This window comes from Limanda limanda, chromosome 12, assembly GCF_963576545.1.
Source record: "Limanda limanda chromosome 12, fLimLim1.1, whole genome shotgun sequence".
Taxonomy (NCBI): domain Eukaryota; kingdom Metazoa; phylum Chordata; class Actinopteri; order Pleuronectiformes; family Pleuronectidae; genus Limanda; species Limanda limanda.
In genome coordinates, this window is record NC_083647.1 from 25,779,559 (window position 1) to 25,798,467 (window position 18,909).

The 18,909-nt window shown below is 45.4% G+C and overlaps 2 protein-coding genes across 2 annotated transcripts in view; one reads left to right on the forward strand and one right to left on the reverse strand.

The window, feature by feature from the left end:
- brf1a (BRF1 RNA polymerase III transcription initiation factor subunit a) overlaps nucleotides 1–18,909 on the forward strand; it is a 93,396-nt gene that overhangs the window by 19,070 nt on the left and 55,417 nt on the right. The window contains exons 7-12 of the mRNA XM_061082917.1: nucleotides 8,789–8,938; nucleotides 10,416–10,509; nucleotides 10,640–10,766; nucleotides 12,528–12,567; nucleotides 12,974–13,066; nucleotides 14,118–14,438. Coding sequence (XP_060938900.1) covers nucleotides 8,789–8,938; nucleotides 10,416–10,509; nucleotides 10,640–10,766; nucleotides 12,528–12,567; nucleotides 12,974–13,066; nucleotides 14,118–14,438 — 825 coding nt within the window. The remainder of the gene's footprint in view (nucleotides 1–8,788; nucleotides 8,939–10,415; nucleotides 10,510–10,639; nucleotides 10,767–12,527; nucleotides 12,568–12,973; nucleotides 13,067–14,117; nucleotides 14,439–18,909) is intronic.
- Nucleotides 188–4,922, reverse strand: LOC133015661 (BTB/POZ domain-containing protein 6-B-like). Its single transcript, XM_061082914.1, has 4 exons — nucleotides 4,239–4,922; nucleotides 2,556–2,646; nucleotides 2,293–2,411; nucleotides 188–1,692 (listed from the first exon to the last, which is right to left on the reverse strand). The coding sequence occupies exons 1-4, from the start codon at nucleotides 4,634–4,636 to the stop codon at nucleotides 660–662; spliced, it is 1,641 nt and encodes a 546-aa protein (XP_060938897.1). The 5' UTR covers nucleotides 4,637–4,922; the 3' UTR covers nucleotides 188–659.

An 18,909-nucleotide genomic window follows, 5' to 3' on the forward strand; every position in this document is an offset into this window, starting at 1 on the left:
TAAACCAAGCCCCGTATCGTTTCCAGTGAACCCTATTTTTATTCTCCAAGTGTGGAAAGACGTAAACAATCCATCCATGTTTTCATAAACCCACAGTGTAGTTCCCTCTGAGGTAACCAGAGGGCGCTGCTGCCCATCTAAACCCCCCCCACTTACCCAGGCACCATAACAAGAGGACATCTGTGGCTTCGGTCACATTAGAACCTTTATGTTTTATCATCAGGTGTATAGTCATTCTCGTACAGAACACATCTGGTCTCAAGCAGCATCAAGCTGCTCACATATTTTACAAAAGACACAAACGTTTTCTCTGAAGTGCAAAAACAACTCGAGCAGATTTCTACCTTATGAATCATAACTCTACACAAACTCCTGGTTGTGATTGGCTGCCTGGAACTAAAGCGTTTAACCCAAAGTGAAGCAGCCGCTGGTGGTTCCAGGTGTGGAGCTCAGCTGGATTACATCACCACAGATCAGCGTGTTAGCGTTTCCTCGACAGCAGCGTCCCAGCAAATAACGTTAACCCAGTATTTAAATAAAAAAAATAACATTAAATTAAATAAAGATAAAACAACAGCTTTGTTTAAAACAGTCTCTCGGAGAACTAGCCAGGCCGTTGAGTGTGACATCACTCGAGTGTCTTTACTGCTACATTACTCTCATGCGTAGAACACGAGCTCGGGGATCTGTCCTCCCTGCACCCCCGTCCCGTTGGTGCTGTCGGACGAGCACTGGAACTGAAAGGTCACCTTCCCGCACTGCACCTCCGTCATGCCCTCCTGGCCGAAGTAGCTCAGCTCGTTCCCGTCCAGCACGGCGCTCACCGTGTAGAAGGCGTCCTGCTCCACCTGCACCGGGTGCTCGAACCACACGGGAAACGTGCTGCTCGACCCGTCCGACACGTACTTGGTGTGGTTCTGGGCCAGGACCGCCCCCTGTCGCTTGAGTTCGATTTTGACCGTGTACTCGGCTTTGCCGCCGCTCGACCCGTAGAGTCCCAACCCGGCGATAAAGATCCGCTTGTCCACGGCGAACTGGATGCTGTCGCAGCGGCCGCGGTAGCGCCACTGGTTGCTGCGGTAGGCCGAGGACTGGAAGCGGTGGCACCTCTGAGGCGCCAGACCCGTCCTCTCGGTCAGGGGGAAGTCCAGGTCCGGCTTGTTGGCTGCCGTGTACCACAGGAACACATTGTGCATCTCCTCCAGCGTCAGGATCTCCGACTGCGCCGCCCCGTTGGCGAACTCGTCCAGGCTCATGGTCGGGATTCGCACCAGAAACAGCGCCTTGCCGAGCACCTCCCTCCGGTTGTGAGTCGTGGGCCCCAGACCTTGTCTCTTGCACTCGGCCGCGGCCCAGTTCATGACGGCCTCGAACACCATCACCTCCTTGGTGTTCAGGGTCTCCCGCCGCAGGATGATCTCCAGCGTCTGCAGGTCGATCTCACCGAAGCCCTCGGAGCCCAGCGCCAGCTCGGCCTGGGCGTCGATCACTTCCCAGCAGCGCTGCGTCAGCTCGGGCTCCTCGAACAGCCGGCTCTGGGACAGCAGCACGCAGGCGTTCTTCGCCTCCAGGCTGGTTTCCAGGAAGGTGACGCAGGCCTTGGCCAGCGCCGGGACGATGTACTTCTTGGCAGCGTACAGGGTGGCCAGCACCGTGTCGGCCTCCAGGTCGATCTCATCACTGTACATGTACCTGGGAGAAGAAGAAGAAAGACGACCTTTAACATATGCAGGAATCTGACTAAGCAGCACAGATCAACTGAGTCTTTCATAATGTTCTCCTTAATGAGACATGATGCACCGTGCAAACTGATTCTGGATCCTTGAAAACGGCTCTGGAGTAATAATCTCCTCTTCTTCACATTCTAATTTCCACAAGTGAACCGAAAAGGCTCAATGGAAATAATGATCTCCTGTTTCTACGTCTCAAAGAGCGTTTGATGACTTAACTCATCCGACCCTTCTCTCAGGCTACAGGCCCGGTGCTGGCTGAGCCAACGCTGCTAACAAAGGCCGGTTATTTATAACCACTCGTCTGAATTCGCCTCTAAGAAAACCATCAGGCTGTGGATGAGGAGAAGGAATGAAATCCTTCAAGTTGAACAAAGAGTGCTGAGAAAACCAGCAATTACAGAGCTGCTGCTGCTGCTCCGTGGCGCTCGCAGCTCCGTGGCGTTCGCTCGCCTCGGCGCTGGATGAGTAATAATAATCTGCTTTGAAGTGACACTGCCTGCGCCTGTCATCTCTCCTCCTCCTGCTCCTCGGCCGTGTGAGGGACGGTGGGTGAACTTACTTCAGCAGAATTAGAAAAGAAGCGGGTTCCACGTCCGGGATGTGGATCTCGGGATCCTCCTCCGCCAGGTCGCCGTAGAACATGGCGCAGAAGACGGAGCTTCCCACGGCCAGCACGTACTGAGAGAGAGGGGGGGGAGGACAGCAAGTCAGACAAGTGCAACCACACAGAGTTCCGTGTGAAGGACGTTTCAATTTCACAAACTGTAAACACGGCTCGGTTTTCTGTCAAGGGCAAACTCCAGAAGTGTGGGATGTCTTTACCTTGTGAGCTGGAACCGTCTGCGAGTCCCCCGGGGGTCCGACCACGAAGTGGACGTCCGCCATCAGCTCATTGTTAAACATCAAGGCATTCCTAGGAGCAGAGCAGGTTGCATGAGTGAGCCTCCAGGATTGTGTAACAGCCAGCGCCGCTCTGCCTGGAGACACTGGGTGTTCTCATAGGGCTGCGGAGGATTAGAGCCACAATGGCTGAATCTGAGAGAAACCCACTTATTATTCTAGCGTTGGAGTTCCAGGAGCGAGACACAAATGTAAAACAGGCATAGAAGACGGAGGAGAAGAAGATAAATAAGTAAATCCTGGATCATTTTAGCGTTTTTTCAAAAGCTTCTTAATGTTGCAGCTCAGGAAGTAAAGATTTGTTGAATTCCACAAACTACAAACCAAGATGATCCTTAATTAGTCGTTCAAAAAACAGACATCTGTAAAAGTAAATATATAAATGCAAGGAAACGTAAAATATAAATATATTCTAGCGTTGGAGTTCCCAGAGGGAGACACAAATGTAAAACAGTCATAGAAGACAGAGGAAAAGAAGATAAATAAGTAAATCCTGGATCATTTTATCGTTTTTAAAAGCTTCTTAATGTTGCAGCTCAGTAAATAAAGATTTGTTATATTCCACAAGACAAGCTGATCCTTAATTAGTCCCTCGATGGGGACGTTCAAAAAACAGACATCTGTAAAAGTAAATATATAAATGCAAGGAAACGTAAAAATATAATAATCCAAGAGGATGCACACGAGTGGATAAGTGAACGATGGTATTCTCTTGTTCATAAAAGCTTCTTAATGTTGCAGCTCAGTAAATAAAGATTTGTTATATTCTACAAACTATAAACCCAGATGATCCGTAATTAGTCATTCAAAAAACAGATATCTGTAAAAGTAAAAGGCAAGGAAACGTAAAAACATAAAGATAAAGTATTCCAGAGGATGCACACGAGTGGATAAGTGAACGATGGTATTCTCTAGTTTAAAAAAGCTTCTTAATGTTGCAGCTCAGTAAATAAAGATTTGTCATATTCTACAAACTACAAACCAAGATGATCCTTATTAGTCCCACGATTGGGACGTTCAAAAAACAGACATCTGTAAAAGTAAAGGCAAGGAAACGTAAAAACATAAAGATAAAGTATTCCAGAGGATGCACACGAGTGGATAAGTGAACGATGGTATTCTCTAGTTTATTAAAGCTTCTTAATGTTGCAGCTCAGTAAATAAAGATTTGTCATATTCTACAAACTACAAACCAAGATGATCCTTATTAGTCCCACGATGGGGACGTTCAAAAAACAGACATCTGTAAAAGTTAAGGCAAGGAAACGTACAAAATATAAAGAAATAAAGTATTCCAAAGGATGCACACGAGTGGATAAGTGAACGATGGTATTCCCTTGTTTATAAAAGCTTCGTAACAACATGAAATATGATCTATTCTGCAAACTTTACAATTAAATAGTGAATATAAATATGTCGATTCTGCAGGATCAGACTTTATCTTCCAGATTAAACCCCAGGTTGTGACTGAGGAGGTCCAGTGACCTCATGCTCTTCCTCCAGCTCCTCTCATTACCCGGTTAACGACCTTTAATCTACTTTCTGCAGGTTTCAGATCTCTGGAGGTTTTGGGGGGGGTGGATGGGACTGAGTGTGGCCGGGTACCTCTCTCTCAGGGTGGGGTGGCTGCTCTGCCAGCTGGGGGGCTCCGGGTTGTTGTTGTTGATGTTCTGCATGCTGGTGGTGGTGGTGGTGGTGGTGGTGGAGGTCGGGGTGGTGGCCGCCGCCTGGCTCTCCTGCCCGGCCTGGCTCTTCTCCGTGGAGCCGGGGGCCAGGTCGGTGTGGCCGGTGGCCGGGTACAGCTCCGCGGCCATCTTCCTGTGCTGCTGCGGCTTCTTGGAGCTCAGGGACAGGCTGAGGATCTCGTAGTACAGCGGCAGTCTGCTGCCCGGGAGCCCGCCGGCCTGCTTGGACCTTTTCAGCGTTTCTGGGAGAAGCAGCAGGCTGGTCCAGCACCTCATGATCCGGCCATGATGCAGCAGCCTGCAGTCCGCCGGGGGCATCGGCTCCAGCCCGCCGAGCCTCCTCCTCCGGGTCCGGGTCCGAGGAACCGGCTCGCTGCCCCGGGAGAAGGGAGGAGAGAGGGACCGCTCAGCTCAGCCTCTGCTACCCGGAAAACACGCCTCCAAAACGGCGTCGAGCGACAAGTTTCCCCGGCGATAACATCCACAGGATCCGCCCGCTGGAGTCCGCGTCGTCCCCGGCGGTTTTACAACTCCCACCGCGGGCTCTGGTGCTCGGTTTCCCGGCGCGTCACCGCATGTCCTCCGGGGGTCGGTCCACCCGGGGGGGGGGCGCTTGTTTTCCCTTTTCGCTGAGCGGATAATCCGGAGAGAGGATGTCCTCTGTCCCCGCCTCCGCGTCCTCTGTCCCCGCAGAGGAGCTGTCCCGGTCCGGAGGAAATGTCCCGGAGGTTCCGTGTCCCTGTCCCGGAGGTGTTGTGTCCCGGTCCCGGTCCCTATGTCCCGGATGTGTCCCTGTCCCGGTCCCGGAGCTGGTCCTCGTCCCGGAGCGTCTCTTCGTGTGTCCGGACTTTCAGCTGATTTTTAGTTTTTTTATTCGTCGTGATATCCCGGAGCTCAGCGAGGACCAATCAGAGGCCCGCACGGCGCTGACGTCACTAGAGCCGGAGCACCTCCCTCCGGAGCTCCGCAGAGTGCGTCACCGCCCCCTAGGCTCCTCCCCCTCCTCCGCCCCGTTCACTAGAGCCTGTGGAGAAACACAGAACCAGTTAGAAAGGATAAGAAAAGATGAATAATAACATGTTTAATAAACACTTTCAGCTCAGGGCTGTGATCTTTAGATCTGATAAAGATATATTTTAAACATTTGGTGTTTTGGTAGGTGGGTAAAACAAATCCCCTCCATTGACTAGTATACATTATTAATAATACAAATAATAATAGTTCATTTTATTTATAGGTTTACAGTTCACAGCACTCAAGGTCACCTGACAGGGCAGAGATTAAAACAGGACAAAATATTACTGTTTAGTATTTCAATTGACTGTAGTGTAATGAGCAATGTAACTAAGTAAATGTACTCAAGTAATGTACTTAATAATACTGCAGTTTAAATATAAATTTGACCGCAAGACTTTTCTTGGTTTACATGGATGCTACTGTAACGAGGAATGTAACTCAATACAGTAGCATCTGCAGTTTAAACAAAAAAGTTAAGTACTGTTGCTGAATTTAATATTTAAACTGCAGTATTGAGTTAAGTACACTACTTAAGTTCATTTACTTAGTAACATTCCAGATTATATTCCACCCAAAGAAAGTATTGTAGCCTTTTTTTATATTAAACTCTAATATTAAATACACAACATTTACTTAGTAATATTACACATTACATGGTTATAGACACTGTAATGTACACATATAAACGCACTAATACATGTGATGGTCTGAGGAAAAACCTTGACTCGGGAGGAAAGGTTTTACTTATGAAGTTTTTGAGGTAGTTCAGAAGAATCTGATCCACACTGTTCGGCTCTTCAGGAGCATGAATACTGAGAGAGATCAGAAAGTGCTCCAGGCTCATGGAGATTTCCACCCTGTGACCTGGGAGATCTACCGGGACGCTGAACCTGACAGCGTGTCCGATGAGTCCTGTGGAGACGGACCAGGAAGTCCCTCCTAGACCAGGAGGAGAATTCTAAACCGTGTTCTGAAAGCAGCCGGCGGAGGAACCGGAGAACCAGAGTTCCACAGTCTGATGTTTTTGATCTGGTGCGGTTGAGTTTTGGGACGAGATGTAATCAAGGGATTGTTTTATTTGGACGAGCTGTTGACAGAGAACTGCAGTCGTCCAGTCGGCGCATGACAAATCCTCTGAGTCGAGAAAACCTCAGATTCTGAAAATATCACAAAGACACAACACGTGCTTGACTGAGATATGTGCTGATCAGTGTTTTCAGACTTATTTTGGCAGATTCAGGATTTTGTTTTTGTTTCAAAAATCTATATTTGACCATTTTTTTGAGGAAAACCTGAAAACATCAGTTGTGTTTTGTTGCATTTGCCTTTTGTTAATGTATCTTAGTTGTTCCTGTTGATAACTGACCAAACCAACAACGTGACATCATATCAAAGAATCTGAAAAAGCACCAGGGAAGTTTTTATGTCAGAAAATTCTTTGAAACCTCCTCCTAGTCCATCAGGATTTGATGAGAACTTGCTTCTCTTCAGACATCTCACACTGACCACGATAATACAGATATAAAATCCATCGGGCGAAACTCACAAACCCAGCGACTCATTCCTGCAGCCGCGGTAACAGAAAATAGACCAGCATGCATTGTGGCCCGCGGACAGTTCTGGGTTTTGAGGGAACAGCTTCCTCGCAGCTGTAATGCTATTCATGCAGCTCCGCTCTCAGCTCTGATTGAAAGGAGCGAGTCCAGGACCCGTCTCCCGGGGGGGTCCGAGTAATTCTGGGGAACGGGAGCAGACAGGAGTCGAGGGAAAGTGGGAGCATGGAGAAGGTAAAGTGCAGCTCTCCATCACAGAGCGACTCCCGGGCTGTTGGAGCAGCGCAGATTGATTATATTCAACCGAAGGAGGATTTAAGGTGGATTTATTTCCCCTAAACAGCCTCTTATTCCTTTTCTATGGAGCTCTTCTCTGGCCCGGCGCTCACAGACTCTCCGGTGGAACTCCGAGCGGCGATGGCCAGCTCTGCAGACGTATCATTACACGGCTCGGGGGGGGGAAGGGATCAGCCTGGATCGTATTACCAGCTGGCTCCAGCAGCTTTCCACTGGACTGCTCTCTACCAACTTCAAAGATATTCGACTCCACCGTCGCCGCTGAGCACAAAACTCCTGAAACCTTTTGTCTCCCGGTTGCAGTGGAACAAAGATTCCAGTTAATTTCTCTATTAAGTTCGATTCCTTCACATGTTAAAATCATTTATAGGATTAAAAACCAAAGGCTTGGACACCTGCCACACGGTTTCATGACAAAAACAGGTGGTTCTGTTGTTTTTCTCCTCACCTGCATCTGAAGCGTTTTCCATAAAGTTTACGATTCGAGTTTCTCTGAGAAATCCGAGGAGCAAAGAGCTTGAGACGGGAGCTTGTGATTGGACGGCCGCCCGCTCGTATCCTTTTGCCAGCTGAGAAAATCTGGACAGAGACTCTGAATGAGAAACAGGCTGTTCGCTCTGCGGTGAACCGTGTGGAGCTAAACGCTAATCCTCTGCTTCTCTGGTGGAGCAGAGCAGCAGGAGACTGGTTTGACTGGGAAACCTACAGGTGCTAATCTGAATCAGGAAAAAAAGGAATGACCCGACTTTGCTTCTGGTTTGTTTACTGCTCTGAGGTGAAGCTCGTGAACTAATGTCCCATCGACTCGTTGGCAGTTCATTGGGGAAAGTTTTGGCCTCAGCAGAGTCGTCCTGTGGCAGCAGAACAGATTTTAGTCTCTGACGAGTACATTAACACGAAGGCTCAACTCTGAAGTCCTGTCAGATCCTTGCTCTGCTGCCTTTGACAGGGTTCGTACGGTCATGGAAAACCTGGAAAAGTCATGGAATTTTAAAATGTGTTTTTCCAGGCCTGGAAAAGTCATGGAAAAAAAGAATCTCCCAAAAGTTTTGGAAAAGTCATAGAAATTTGTTATATTCATATTTTCATGTCGTTCATTTACGCTGAGTTTTAAATAATTCATATGCTTTTAAAGAAATACTCTCAAAATATAAGCAGGCATACTTGGGTTTGTGTCATTTAAGGTAGACTGTATGCCTTGGAATTCTCATTGTTAGCTTGAATACTACATTTTGTCACTTTTTTCGTATACACCGAGATTTCACAAAATGTTCGGTCATGGAAATTTGGTTTAAAGTTATTGAAAAGTCATGGAAAAGTCATGGAAATCCATTGGTCAAAATGTGTATGAACCCTGCTTTGAGCAAATGACATCAATTCTTGCACATAGACAGTAAATAAAGATGGTTGACACTTCTCCTCTTTCTATCTAGATGAATAATGTCTCTTACCTTCCAAATTTGATTAAAATGAGTGATCCATTTCCTGCTGATTCATTAAGACACAGATAAATAATTAAAGTCTGACAACACAAGCTCTTCAGTTGCCTTGAAGTTTGGCTTCTTATTTAAATCTTCTTCCCCCTGTGTCCTGCCTCCATCAGACCCGTGCCTCTACATCCCACGGTTTGCCCAGCTGCTGGAGTTTGGCGAGAAGAACCATGACGTCGCCATGACGGCGATGAGACTGGTGCAGAGGATGAAGAGGGACTGGATGCACACGGGACGAAGGCCGTCGGGACTCTGTGGAGCAGGTGAGACTCTACACACTGTCTGTTCAGTGAAGGGTCTTGATGTCGGGAGGTTCCTGGTTCCAGTCGTCAAACTGAACCTCGTGTCTGAGTGAGAGCGGCCTGATGGTCTGAAGCCTCTGATGGAGGTTTTAAGGGCCGAGTGCCATAGGTCGCCTTCATGAGAGAGTCCAGAGTCGAGCCTACAAGTTCAATTTTAGATGATGATGACGATATTATTTAAGTTCTTCTCTCTGCTGCTTGTCGCCCTGAATCCACTCGAGGTCGACGCGTCCTGAAACCGAAACGCCTTCGCCTTCCTGCTCGCTGCATGTTTACACTCACGGTTTAAATTTTCCATTTCCCCTGTTCCTCTGCTGCATTGCCTGAATAATGAATTGCTCATCATAAATCATTGAGGGGGATACACTCAGTGGGAAGAAGGAAAAGTTTGTTCCCAAAACCGATGTAAATATCGCGGGTGAAGCACCAGAAACATGCTTCTGCAGGAAGTTCTTTCTGGTGGAAGCAGAATCACGTCGCTGATTTCCTTCAAGGACAAACGGGTCGAGAATGTGAAGAGACAAAGTGAACTCTACATGAAGAAGAAGGAGTTTCATCCTAATGGGGCTGAACTGTTTGAGAAAGTCCTCAGCGGAGCTAAGAGCCTTGGGTCCTGGAGGCTGTGAGATGTGTGCATGTGGAAGTAGAAGCATCTATCTTTAAACAGGCTCTGGAGTCAAGCAACACTAATAACGCTTATATAACTGTTCTCCTTCAAGGCTGGAGCTCATTGCATAATATTAACATTGTTGTGAGTCCTTTTTTAAAAGTGTGTGTGTGTGTGTCGGGGGGGGGATAGTTGGCTCTGCGGACTCAGGTGCCCCCTCGTGCTGTCGGGTCTGACCTCCAGTCCTCCAGATGTTCAGAAAACAGCTGGATACCAAAACATAGTATCTGAGTTTGAGTCTTTGACTGAGTCCTGATCCTAAATGTGTACTTTTGTTATTTCCTTATTTTACATATATAAAAATATTGAATGTATCCACTTATTCCAGATATCTGTAGCTCGTGTATCTGGAGAATTGTTCCTGTTTCTTGCTTCATGTGTATCGTTCAGGAACAGAGGAAGTTCACTGCTCTTCTAATCTTGGACACGTGATTCTTTCCATATTAATAAACTCAGAATCATCAAAGCTCCACTGAGCTCTGTGTGAACAGGTGAACTGATCTCTGAGCAGCCGCAGCTCTTCATCTGCTTCTGGTCACTTCTACAGTTTGAGAAAGAGAAGCAGCTTCACCTCAGTCAGTGGAGCTTGATGTTGGATCGTGGGAGGAAGTGGCGTCCATCTTTATACACAGATGGGAGGGGGGTGTACTTTGTATGTATAAATTTAGCTCCAGATTCGCTTCAGTGCATAAAGTCCACACAGACGTGATTAGAGGCTGAACGTTGTTTCATGTTGAATCTCATCAGTGTTTTGACTCTTCTTGTTTCCAGCTCTTCTCGTCGCCGCTCGCATGCACGACTTCTGTCGCACGGTGAAGGAAATCGTCAGCGTCGTGAAAGTCTGTGAAAGCACGTTGAGAAAAAGGTGAGTCGGGGAAAAGCAAGAATATTCGAATCATGTACTGAGGCTTTGTTTCGTGGGACGAACAGGACGACCTCCGACTCGTCACCATCTTGATTCTGTCTTCCTCTTCCCTGTTGTCCTCCGGCCTCAGACTGAATGAGTTTGAGAACACGCCCACCAGCGAGCTGACCATCGAGGAGTTCATGCGCGTGGATCTGGACCAGGAGTGCGACCCGCCCTGCTTCACGGACGGACTGAAGAAGAAGAAGATCCAGCAGGTACGCACCAGGAGGCGGAGCCGATGTGTTTGTGAGGTTATATTATAGCTAGGGCTGGGCAAGTTAACTCGTTTTAATCGAGTTAACTCAAGTGATGAGTTAACTCGATTGTTTATTTTATCTCGCATTAACTCAGGTTAGATTATTTATTGTTTTATTGTGAAAGTCAGGCTTTTATTTTGTGAAAGTCTGTTGCTGACTGCTGCGGAACAGGAAAAAAGAAAATAATTGGCGGATAAACAACCATGGATAAGGGTACGGAGCTTTTACATGGCCATTTTCATTTTAAAGTCCTTCCAGACGGCGGAGTCGACAGAACCAAAGTTATTTGTAGCCACTGCCGAGGTTTATTTTCTTATCACTGGAGTACTTCCTGTCTAAAATATCACCTGAATGCAAAACACACAGTTGATATCAGCAAATCACTCAACGAAACAGCGAGTGGAGCGAGGCTTCGGCCGACTACGTTAGACGCAGGGAGGAGTTTACATGTTTCATAATGAAGAGGATAACATTAATGCCCTGGCAGTGGCATTGAGCTTTAACTTTGTATTTGCTTTGATAACATTGTTAAGTTGAGATTTACACTGAATATTTTATGTAACTGCTACTGTATTAAATGCTGATGTTAATACACAACAAATGTTATGGCACTTTCGTTCATATGGCAGAACATTGAAAATAAAATTGCGCTATACACTACTTTTTAATTCATTATTGGATTTTGCGTATACAAATGCGATTAATCGTGATTAATCAGGGAAATCATGCGATTAATCGCGATTAAAACTTTTAATCGTTGCCCAGCCCTAATTATAGCATTCAAATTTCACCTTATATTTTTCCTGATGATTGGTTGCAGCCCTCAGGCGTTAATGAAGGATATTAACCTTTAGAGTGAAACTGTGTGAGGTCACTGATCTGTTTCCTGCTCTGAGACGGAGGCAGAACCTCGTTTCTTCTCTGTAGAGACGTGTGATAGAAAAGGTTGAACATGTTTAAACATTCACATTCAAATGAGGCGTTTTTTAACATTTTCGGGCATTTTGAGTTCCGTTAAATCTTCTTGACAAATATTTAAGACCAGAAAATAATTTTAAGTAATAAACATGGAATAAATGATCAGTTTAAAACCTGCAGAAATCTCAATTAAATTCATTGATTTGTGTCCGTGTTGATTTGGTTTAATAGTTTATGAAATGATTTATCAGTTAAGAAACAATTTATATTAAAATTAGAAAACAGTGTTTTAACAAAAATCCATTCTGGAATCATTAATAGATTATGTTCACTTTCATAAACACTAAAGTATATACATTTTATATAAATAAATGCATACAAGACCCTATGTACCAATACATCATCACATCAAGCCATCCCCAGCATGTTTTTATTCATAAACTAGGATTGATTTTATATAGAATTATGTCAAAGTGAAGTACCACACTTCCCACAATCCTCAGGTGTATTAAGTGTTTGAAGGGATTATTCACAGTGGATTATGGGATGTGTAGGCCCTTTACTCTTATGTAAACAGTCTTATACCGACAGTGTTTTCTATTGTTTCCAGTATTTTAACGTCAGATTAACGTCAACGGAGAAAACAAATGAGAAATTGACTTGAGCCGGAGTTGCTGTTAAAGTCGATAAATGTAAACTACACATGTTCTTAAACGTCCTCATTAAAACACAGCCTGCGCCTCGTCCGTCCAGATGTTTCTCTCAATCCACCCTGTAATCACTGATTTGTATTTCTTCCAGCTGGAGGTGGAGCTGAAGAAAAAGATGGACGACGTTGAAGGTATGATTGTGAGATGTTCTTCTATTTTAATATCACATGAGGCCATTCTGACTCTTTTCTTTTAAGGAACCGAAGCTTTGCAAAGTCAAACGCTGAGGAAACAGCTTCACGTTCTTTTCAAAGCAGCTATTTCCTGCCCACCATGTAATTAACCGTACATTATGTTACAGTACATATTCTGTTATTATCACAGACCATATGGGAAAAGTACTTTAAAGGGTTTGAACCGGTTCAGGACTGTGACAGCCAAGATCATAAAAAGCACCACAAGTGTAATTTGTGTTCGCTGCAGGTTTCACACACGTTCGTTCTGGAGAAACGTCTCAGCCTCTGGTTTTCTTTCCTCTCTCCTCTTCAGTCTCTGTTATGAGGAATATAATGAATCTCTCGTTTTAATCTTCAACAGATGAAATCCACGACTTCGAGGATGAAATCGATGCCGAGCTCGAGAGCGTCCGACCCAAACTGAGAGGAGTGTACGCTGCTTACACTAAAGAAGGTACGTGCTGACACACACACACACACAAACACACATGTTAAGGCTCTGTCCACGCTCATAGGTTTTCATTTTATTACAAACCATAATGCAACCCTTGGTTTTTCAATCTACAATTAGCAGCTTTTACGAAAGTCTCATTCTAGGGCTCAAAACCTGGATGAGTGGGGAAACATCTATCTTAGTGAGGACGCTATTTGGCATTAAGGCATTCTCTAGTTCCTTCTCCGAATCATAAAAACCAAATCCCTTACCCTCCTAACCCTGAGCGGAAACCTAGGCCACATCCATACTAATACATTTCTATCTACAAACTCACTCCGGAGTTTTGAAACAAAACCGGGTCCGGCAGCCAAACGTCTCTTTCTATGGCTCTAAATGAAATGTCCTCACCCAGTAAGTTATATGCTCAAAATGGTGCTTGCAAAGATATAAGTACACACATACACACACACACACACTCACACACACACACACACACACACACACACACACACATACACACACACACAGACGCCCACCCACGGAAAATAGCTCATCAGATCACACTCCCTGTCGCTCTTTGTCTTTATCTGCTTCTACCTTTGGCTCTTTATCTCTGGCTCTCTGTCTTTGTCTGTCTGTCACACACACACACACACACACACACACACACACACACACACACACACACACACACACACACACACACACACACACACACACTCACAGTGCAGACAGGGGGGGGGGTCCAGCTGCTGCGGCGCCCTCAGATCCGGCGGCGTTTTGTTTCTTGTCAGGCCGACGACTGATAAGTTGCTCCTGTGACTCGTGGGCTGAAGTCTGCGTGAGCACTTTTTAATTGTGTCCAGTTTGAGGACACGTTTTAATCAGCAGCTGGAAAGACGCCAAAATTATGACCCCAATTATTTTCCCTGCATGTCATTTATTTTCCATCCTTTTCCTCCGTCTGTGGTTTATATCGTTTTTGTCCAAAAATTTATGTTTTTAATTATGTTAGTCTTTTCAATTGATTTATTTCTATTGTTGTTACTCTCGTCCGTCTCTTTACCAGAAGATCCAGATGTCAAAGACGACGTCCTCTCCACGTCGTCCAAAGTCTCAGACGACGTGGACGAGGAGGAGGAGGAGCTTCAGGCCGTCGCCAAGCACTTCGGCAAAGAGCTGGGCGAGCTCACGCTGGAGGCTCTGCTGAAGCTGGAGAAGAAGAGGCCGGAGGAGGAAGAGGAGGAGGAGGAAGAGGAGGAGGAGGAGGGAGGTGTCCCGAGGAGAAAAGGCCCGACGCTGGAGTCCATCCTGGGTCGGATGTCCACGGCCTCCACCCTGGGCCTCTCCGAGTCCATCAGCACCTGCATCGGACACGAGAAGGAGAACGGTGAGTCCATCACAAGGTTCCTTCTGATCTGGTTTCACAGCGACAGGAATCAGATTCATCAGACTGGAGGTTTGCTCGGTTTTGTCTCAGATTGAAGATTTCTGGGGCGTAATAGAAGAATCGCTTCCATGTTCCTCTTTGTTCGTCTTCTTAGATTTGTCTTCTGTTTGTTCTTTAAAAGCTGCTTCTGCATTTGGATGTGTCGTCTGTGTGATCCACGCAGATGAGGAGCGAGCGGGTGTGTTTAATAAATCTCCACTGTACAAACAGTTGGAACCGAAGAATCTGCAGCTTTTAATAAAACACCTCCAGCTTCATGTATTCATGAGCGCTTGGTCTTTATGAAAGCAGCGTTTCCCTGGAGTCTGACCCGATAATAGATCTGTATCATCATGATGACCCATAATCAACTCACGCATTGTGTCTCAGGTTTAATTGTCATGATTAACTTTGCTGCTCCGGAATTAAATTCTCTGAGCTGGGAATTCAATTTTCACTCGCACTGCGAACGTGTGGGAGACGAGAAAGAAAGTTCCTCATCCTGGAGGTCGTTGTTGTTGATGTCGATTCGGGTGAAAAAGCTGCAGTTTGGTCTCTGAGCGAAGAATGAAACTGAAGTCCTCAACGAGAACCTGAAGAAACTACAGGAATCAGTGTGAGGACAGATGTGGGTTTCAAGTCTGAACTCGAGTTTCTTCTCGACAAAATACTCAAGAGATGAAAGAAAAATCCAATCATTGGTCAGACTGCTGTGATTCATGAGTGTTGCAGCTACGGCAGCTGAGGAGGTCATTCTAGGTAGAGGTGGATGACAGGAGTTTATTAGAAAACACTTGATCTTATCGTCTCGACAACGTTAGAATCCAATGTGTCACAGTCTTTGTAAACATGGGAAAGGTTCATATCCACGTCGCTGCTGATTTGACCTTGAAACCCGTCGCACGGCGTTTAGAGGAAACATGTGGTTCAGGACGGAAACGGTGGGAAAACCTTCTGAGATCGAACGTGTGCTGGAAACCTCTCATGTTCACATTCACTACCTAAAGGAAATTTAGATTCTTAAATGGACCTGCATGTCCTTTGACCTTGAGACGACCCTCGCTGTCACCGGGAGAACAAACTCCACACACAGAGAGATGGGTGCTGAACCCAGAACCTTGTTACTGTGATGTCACGCTGACGGGAAAAGAGCTTTAACCCTTTGATACACAAGCTATGCAAACCCCCTCTAAGGCACAACATGGGTCAAAAATGACCCGTATTGACTTACAATGTTATTTCATGCACGGCTGAGTGTTTCTTTGCTATATTTTTGGAAATTCTGACAAGTGTGGCATGTTAAAAGTTGTCCACAGTAAACATGTTCCTAACTACAAACATTTACAAATCAAAGGCTCCTATCAAATTCACACTTGCATACATGGGTCATTTTTGACCCATGTGTGTAAACTTGATGTAGTATTACAAAAACCATTTTAGTTCAAAAATTAAGACAGAGAAAATGAAAATAATGATTTGTGGTAATCAAAAACAAGATATTTTAATTAATACTTTGTAATATTAAATGATTAAATAAATAGATTTTAAAAGATATAGCAAAGAAGCACAGCCATGCATGAAATAACATGTGAAATGAATGCGGGTCATTTTTTACCCATGTTGTGTCTTAGAAGGGTAGTGATACAAAAATGTTTTTTTATTAAAAAAGTAAATAAGGACAAATAAAAATAAGAATTTGTAATGATCAAAAACAAGTTAATTGAGGAATTCCTGGAATTCTGAAAAATGAAATACATTTATTGCAAAGATATTTACAATTAAAACTCCATCGGGTCACTTTTGACCCATGTTGTGTATCAAAGGGTTAAAACAACACAACACTTTGTGTCCTCTCCGGTAAAGAGACAGTTTGTACCTGACAACACGGATTCATGAAGCTTTTCATGTCACCGCACCCCCGACTGGTTCCTCATGATCACTGAAGGCAGAACCCACACGTGAGTCAAATAACAAGTCCTAGCTTTATTTAAAACAAACCACTGCGATTACTGCACACACACGAACAATATAAATGAATATGTGAGATGATATGAGACACGGCTCAATAAGAGAAGAGCCTGAGTAAATAAACAACAGAATATGACTCAGGGACGGAGGCGTATTTATATAAAGTCTTGTTTGTAAAAGGCTAAACAAATATTCGGGGAAATTGGGCGGTGATGACTTTCTGTTTTGCATGTGGAGGAGAAAAGATCTGAGGGTCGGAGGAGTGGAGAGGTGGAATGTGAGGAAGATGAGGAAATGTACCTGTGATGAAGGTCATTCAGTGTCTGGTGTGTGAACAGGATCTTCTAGAGAATCCAGAATCTTACAGAAAGCCAACAAACAAAAATATGAAGGGCCCATATACCCGGGCTGATGAAAAAATAGTTTATTTCTTAACTCAATTTCTATAAACCTGGTTGTGTTTTCTTTTCGTGAGTAAACTTTAAAATATCAAACCTCGATAACATTTCTGTATCATGAGCTTTTAATAACGACATCTTAAGACTCATTGACGTTTTGTAAACATCTATATTGACGGATAAATCTGTATTAGAAAATGTTTAACTCCCTGATATCGACAATCCATATTCTTCGGCCTCTGGTCCGATGGAGCTCACGTCTCATTGGTTCATGGATTTTGTTTTTAATCTGTTTTTTTGACAACAACATGCATCAGGCTCCGGACACACACACAGTACCTGGTCACAGGATCTGTTTATTGGTGTAAATACATAAATACAAACACTGGACTTGCCCTTTAAGTTGAGAAGCTTCTGTTGAAACCAGACGGAAGGTTTCAGCTGCGGTGAAAAAGCAAACCCGCCCTCCGTCAGCGTGACTTATTAACGGTTGTGAAACTAAAACAGCTACAGGGACCCATCTGTAGCTGTTGGCCATAATTACCTAATTGCATGAGTGGGATGTTCTGCCCCCCCCCCCCCCCCCCCCCCCCCCCCGGCCCTTATCTGGGTGTGCGGAGGCGGTGATGGATGCGTGGTCACGCTGCCACTCGGCCACATCTGCCCTGCTGAGGAAACCTGTGCTTTTATGGCTCGGAGTGGGAGGGACAGGGCGTCAGGAGAGGCCAGGGGTGGGGTGGGGTGGGGGGGGAAGTGTGCTGTGTGGGAGGGAGGGAAGGGGGGGGGGGGGAGCAGCTGTGTGTGTTTGGAGAACAATCCTGTAGCTCACAAGCCGCAGGTTTGAATCCCAGTCGATATCGACCTGGGTCTTTATTTTTGTAATAAAGTGCTTTGAGAGTGGACGGAAATTGAAGAGATTGAGAAAGAGATCGATCGATTCTACGTTTCTCTCAAACTCAAATCAAACCTCGAATCCATCCGTGGTCGTAACAGCAGCAGCAGCAGCGTAACCGTAGCAACTATAATGGCTTTTTAAAAACTAGAAGATGTTAATGTGGATGTCACAGATACTCGTGGATGTGCAGCCACAAAGATGTTCTGTCCACTGAATGACTAAAGTGTGTTCCCTCATTTAACACGTGTTGTAACCACGGTTTAATCCAGGTTGTGTAATTAAACACACAAAATCCATGTCCCTGAGGCGTGTGGAGCTCGGGTCACAGCAGCTGTTAACCTGAGGGACACGTCTCCGGGTGATTCCCTCTCACGTCTCGTCCCAGAGACACAGGACAGGGACGAGAGGTGAAGAGTGAAACGAGTCAACTGTGGAACTCTAGTGACTCAACGCCCCGTGAATCACAGGCTTTCATGTTAATTATGAATTCGTCTCGGTTTCCCTTTAGAAATAGATTTTAGTTGGAGTGACGTTACTTTGACTCATCGTCCCCCGAGTGGACGTGTCACAGGGACTCCTCATATTCCAGACGCCATAAAGATGAGAAGTGGAGGTGATTGAAGGTTCGACTGATCTCACCCCGAGTCATGTGACTAGAGAAGAGCCCGAGTGGGAGGTGTCCGTCTTTTCTTCTTCTCTGGTTCTTCTCTGACGGTGGCTTGGTGGAGCGTCACTCAACCTTTACATCTCAAAAATATCACATCCTTCCTCTTTTGAAACTCTCTGTAATCCCACTGGTTTGAGTAATTCTCATTTGGTTATTGAGATCCGGTGAAATTAAAAAACGACTTCCTGCCCGTGTTTGTGTGTCTGGTTACGCTCACGTCATTGTGTGTGTTTGTGTAACGATTTCACACTCAATCTCCGGATAATTCAGTCCGGAGGTTTTCTGGAGTTTGTGTAATTAACACAACGGGAGAATCAGGGGATGTGAGTCTGTCGAGCAGCAGGAAGTCAGAGGCAGGACGTATGAATCCTGTGTTTTTGTTTGTAGCACATCGACACCGGTTTCACCAAAAGCTCACAAAGCAAATCGTCTTTCCAAGTTTACGTCTTCGTCTTCTACGTGCTCGGCTTCTCGTCTTCATCCTGAGATGTTTGTATTCTCCAG

Excerpts from the sequence above, each read along its gene's own strand:
- LOC133015661 (XM_061082914.1), bottom strand. The coding sequence starts at position 4,636 with ATGCCCCCGGCGGACTGCAGGCTGCTGCATCATGGCCGGATCATGAGG. Across the intron at positions 2,647-4,238 it reads CACCCCACCCTGAGAGAGAG|GAATGCCTTGATGTTTAACA; the intron begins GTACCCGGCCAC and ends CTCTGCTCCTAG. Across the intron at positions 1,693-2,292 it reads TCTTTTCTAATTCTGCTGAA|GTACATGTACAGTGATGAGA; the intron begins GTAAGTTCACCC and ends TTCTTCTCCCAG.